This window comes from Nicrophorus vespilloides, unplaced genomic scaffold (genome assembly GCF_001412225.1).
Source record: "Nicrophorus vespilloides isolate i.1.1-1 unplaced genomic scaffold, Nicve_v1.0, whole genome shotgun sequence".
In the NCBI taxonomy this organism is placed as follows: domain Eukaryota; kingdom Metazoa; phylum Arthropoda; class Insecta; order Coleoptera; family Silphidae; genus Nicrophorus; species Nicrophorus vespilloides.
In genome coordinates this window covers 112,881-118,203 of record NW_017096924.1, presented here as the reverse complement: position 1 = coordinate 118,203, position 5,323 = coordinate 112,881, and the positions used below count along the sequence as shown (strand labels likewise).

The following is a 5,323-nucleotide window of genomic DNA, read 5'->3' as shown; positions in this document are numbered from 1 at the left end:
TGTTTGGAATTTTTGCGTTTTGACGTTTCTGGAATGTGCGGAATGTTTGGGGAAGAAAAGAAGAAAATAGTTAATTATAACTTACCTAGTATCATCAAAAGGTATCTATCTGTAAAAAGGGGATGATTCATATGTAATTAATAAAAACAACACTTATTGAGACGAAAATAAAAGTATATTTATTCAATACAAGTAATAAATCAATTAGAACAAATACATTTTAAAAGCGAAGAATTTTAGTGGAAATAAATGTAATTTCTGCTAAGAATAGGAGAAATGTAAGTGGATTGGATGGAAGCGGATGCTCTGTATTTTCTTAAGCTTAATCTCTCTAAATTCAAACTAGCATTCAGCACTTTTATATATGTGGTTTCTAGAAGCATCCTTAATATAGGAAGGATGTGAAGAGTGTTTGTATGTGTGAATATCGCTCCATTAGAATTTATCCTTTTTCCTGAACAGCTTGCAAATATAATAGTGCAACCCAAGAATTAAAGAACAGAGAGAGAGAGAAAATGTTGAAAAAGGAGAATGAATTGGTGCGATGATCAATCATTAAAATTAGGATGCGACTGGTCTATTTCAGAGTTGGATTAGGTTAGGGAAAGAAGTGCTAAGGGTAGAATGAAGAGGAGCAAAGCAACGGGGATGTGGTAGAGTCTGATGCGGGTGGATGTGGGTGTATTCTGGTGGGTGTTGCAGGATCGAAATGTTGCTCTATGCTAGTTAACTTCCGTCATATTGTTGATGCAGGTGTTCGTGTCCAGGACTTGCCGGACGTAGGCCTTGTCCTGCATGATATCTCCTAAACGCTTGATCAGTTGCATAAGTTCGCCGCGTTTCAAATTCAGCTGGTCGTTGCACAAGTTGACGATGTTCAGGAGCTGCTCGTTGATCTGCAAGTCGTCATTCATTCATTCAATTAATATACATAAAAATGCAACATGATGTGCGCTTACCCGGTCCGCATTTGTGAATGTCGCGAAATTCAGCTTGATGCGTTGCTTCCCGTCGTCGTGATAGAAGATGGTGAACTCGTCAGAGTTTTCTTTCAGCTTGAAGTAGAGGCCGGCGAGGAGGTGACCTTTCTGGTCGCGCGATAAGAGACTCCTGAAACTGTACACGAGGTTGCGACGCTCGGTGACGTCGACGGCCGTGAGGAAGGGCTTCTTGATGTAGATCAGCGAATGGACCTCCTCCACCTTCGAGGATGCAGACCTGGTGGTGCGGTCGTACCACTCGATGAAGTTGGGATTGCGGGAGGAGAAGACGTAATTGTACTCCTTGCGAACGTTCTGCTCCTGCGATTGCACGAACCAACCGGTGTGCGGGTGCAATTCATCGGGCATTACGACGACGACTCTGCCGATGTGGTAACCGGGATCGCAGAGCAGGATTCCTGCACGACCGCACACGTCCACCTTGACAGCAAGCAGGACGTGCTCCTTCTCCAGCACAGAAATCGACTCGTAGATGCTGTCGTACAGACCGGCGTACTCGTCGAACACGCCGATGCTCTCCTCGCACGACACCAGATACAGGTGCGACGAAAGGTGTTTCAGCTTCAACCACAGCTCGAGCGCCAGACCGACGCACGTGTGATGCGAAGGTGTTATCGGTGGTGCATAACTGAATAATTCAAAATTATTAATTCATATTCAAAATAAAGAGAAATTATACATACTTCTGATAGAATTCGGTGAAACTCGTGCACGAGCTCTTCCTGAAACTATCGTAGAGCGCCACAAAATTGCCGACTGTGTTGTAGTTGTGCTCCTCGAGGAGACGCTGCAGATGCGATTCGACCTCTGCCACGAACTCGTCGAAATCTGCCATGCTGCTGAATGTTACGGGCCTCTTGGCCTGACCGTGCCATGCGGGCAACGGCAAGGGGTGCTCGATGGGCCACACCCCGTCAACCTGGGTCAGATCGAGCAGAGACTCGAAATCGTCGACAACCACCACCTGCACATCATCATCATCATTGTTGTTGTTGTTGTTGTTTGCAGTGGTGTTGCTGTTGGTACTGGTGATGCTGTTGGTACTGCTGCTGCTGCTGCTGATGTCGCTGTCGTCGCCGGAAACGTTTCCGGTATCTGTGGTCCCTATAAGCAGGGAGCCGTCTGGGGCCCAAAGTGAATCGTTTTCGAGTCAACTTGGCCATTCGCAGCCCCATCTACCCACGGATGGGACGAAGGCGTCCTCCTCCGACGACGAACTGACCGGGGACAACAACCCCTTCGACCCTTCTTCGTTCCATCTACCGTGTACAGCATCTTTATCAGCTGTACACAGAATCGATGATATTGACAACGGTTTCTCACGCTCTACAAAATAAACAAACAAACAATAAATTAATAAATACTCACACAAATTACAACACACGCAAACTCAAACTGACGCCACGCTTAAACTACCAACGTCATTCAATTAAAATCCCCCATCAAAAAATTGCAAATAACAAACATAAACAAAACTATTTTTGGCGTGAATTAGTCAATTTGGGTTGCCTACATCGACATATTTGAATATTCAAACTCCGCCATATGCCAGTGCAATTCGATATAAATAACTTTCCATTAATTACGCTCTAAACTTATTTATAAAACCGCTGCGAAGAGCGCATTAGCAATTCGGTTTCTGATCCGAAAATAAATTTCAACGAAACTAAACTTAAACAAAACACGTATGATTGAAAACATATACAAAAAACAAAAATAACTAAATTATTAATATTGCTATGACGATGATGATTAATCGCCATGGTGATCTTTAATTTCTTGGCTAGCGTGCAGCGGCCTTTGTGCGTTCGATGTTGAAAAAGGAGTAAAGGAGAGGCGATAATTGCAAAATCGCTATAAATAGATGAAACCTTCCTTCCTAACACCCCCCTCAATGTTTCGAGCAGAGTCCATTCAATCTGGCTTCGGCCAAAGAAAGAAAGAACGAATATGTTTGAAGAAAACGGTGAGAAAAGGACAAAGTCTAAAATTAGTTGGCAAAAGCGGAAATGACGCACGTGCTTGCTGGATTTTGTTTCGTCCGTTCGTTCCATCGCCCTCTACAAATTTATTTTCCCTTTCGTGTTGCAAGAAGAAAAAAAAATCGTCGAATTCATCGAAATTCCAAATACATTTTGCAAACAAACAACAATTAATGATTTTGTAGAAATGAAAATCATCAAATCACGGATATCTAAATGGAAATACATTTTTATCATTTTAATAGAAACAAATGAAACTGACAAGCAATTGAAGGACGTCGGTCCCGAAAAAATTATAGTGACCAATTTAGATAAAAACAAAATCGAGTCGAACAATACACACGCACACTCTATATAATGTTTATATATTTATATAATAGATAAGGACAATTGTGAGACTATCATTTCGATGATAAAACAACAACAGAAGCGAACAAAGTCCTCCGCACGTTTTTCCCCATCAGTCAGTCAGTCAGTCAGGTGTACGTACGTACGTACTTTGGTGTTACGAAGTCGATTGGGGCCACCGGATGGGGAATTGCGCGCACGTCACTCTTCAACAACGCACGTGACTCACACGTGCATTCTGGAGAACCCGAACGGCGGAAACTCCGCAAGGACGATTGTGCAATCAGAGCGGGCTCACGTCAACGATAGCACAGAAAACAATGCACGTCAAAAAGCATATGTTCAAAGACGAACGTCAAAAATTTTGTTTTTTGAGAAACGTCAAATTTGATTATTTTTTTGCAGACGTGGATCGAAAATTAAGACGAAATTAAGAAATGTATTTTTAGAGAACTGTTAAAATGGAAAATTTCAAAATCTACGAGTAATTTAAGTTGCGTAACCGAAAGAAAAATGTATACGTAAAAAAGAAAAATAAACAAAAGATTACTCACCCATACAATGATAAGTGGTCGGAATTGGAACCAAAAAAAAAAGTTGAAACAAATGAATGAAAGTCGTGAATTTCCGGTGGAAGTACTTCGCTCTGCGCTGTCGAAGAACACTGAAGGATTGGACTTCTCTCGTACACTCGTCGAGACGTACTGAAATGTGAAAGACTGTTGCGGTTCTATTTATATTAAGCGCGTCTCTCCCACTCTATGACTCACCACTATAGCTCCCTCTCTCTCACTCTCTCGTTCGCTTCTATGCGAATAGTGTGTGCGTTGCTTATATGAGCTATTGTCCAATCAGCGTGGCCGAATTCCTCAAATTTCGTTTGTTTACGCGTCGCGACACACAACACACACAAAAACAAGCGCACTTTGTTTGTTTGTTTGTTTCTTCTTTTGTTTATATCTCACGGTTCAATGTTGACGACACTGGTTTTGGCGGGAAGCCGGCAAGTGTTTCTCTTTCGCGAACCCCACGGAGACGACGCGACGCGATAACTTTGTGGAGTCGATCGAGAATGATGATGATGTTGTCGTCTTCTGCTCGGCGGTCGTTCCAATTGGACCGTCAACTCTGCTCATTTTGGAACTACTCTCCTCTCAGATGATCCAATACGATCACGCACGTACAATTGACACCTGTCAACAACTTTCGAAAAGAAAAAAACAAAATCAAATTAACGTCAAAAATTGCATCGAAATAATTGAACTCCGCGCTAATCAGATTACCAGAGCCTTTTTCAATGACGGCGAAAGTTCAATTCTCTCGCTCTCTTTTTCTTTCTCTTTCACACACACTCGTTAATTGCAAAAAATAACAGACGTTTAGCAAACAAAATTTGATTGACGTAAACGAAACGTCAATAAAAAAACAATTGTAAATTGCATTTGTTTTTTTTTGATGACGTTTTTAAGTGAATATTACAAAGTTCGTTATTGATTTTAAAACAATTGCAATAAAACAAAAATGAAACGAATGCGAAACGAAACATTTTTTTTTTGTTTAAACTGCGTCTGCTGTAAAGCTAAACAAATGCGACTCGCGAAAACAAATGCTCGCTTTGCTCTCAGGGTCGTAGTCGGCGTAAGAATGTATGTACAAAAAATGCACACACATGCAAAGATGAGGTGGAAACAAATGTGGAAGAAGGATAAAAAAAAAAAGGAGCGAGGAAAATCGATTTTCTCGCCACCATCAAGTAAGCGAGCAACCAACACCCTCGTCCCCCACCTAAACCAGAACCCCATCATCCCCAATATCACATGCAAACCATTCCGCTCAGTGTGATTATAGTAATCCGAATAATTATGCAGTAAGGAAATTGCATGGAAAATTTAAACGTTGGAAAAGTACAATCTGTTTTTTGGTGTAATTAGTAGAACATTCCGAGGTGATTAGAACATAAATATGATAATAAAAATGACGACACGCTAAAGT

At 41.5% G+C, this 5,323-nt stretch overlaps 1 protein-coding gene across 1 annotated transcript; it reads right to left on the bottom strand.

Annotated features, from left to right (window-relative positions):
- Positions 1-198: 198 nt before the first annotated feature.
- On the bottom strand, positions 199-2,145 carry LOC108558522. Its single transcript, XM_017915452.1, has 3 exons — positions 1,685-2,145; positions 960-1,629; positions 199-896 (listed from the first exon to the last, which is right to left on the bottom strand). The coding sequence occupies exons 1-3, from the start codon at positions 1,834-1,836 to the stop codon at positions 723-725; spliced, it is 996 nt and encodes a 331-aa protein (XP_017770941.1). The 5' UTR covers positions 1,837-2,145; the 3' UTR covers positions 199-722.
- Positions 2,146-5,323: the final 3,178 nt, after the last annotated feature.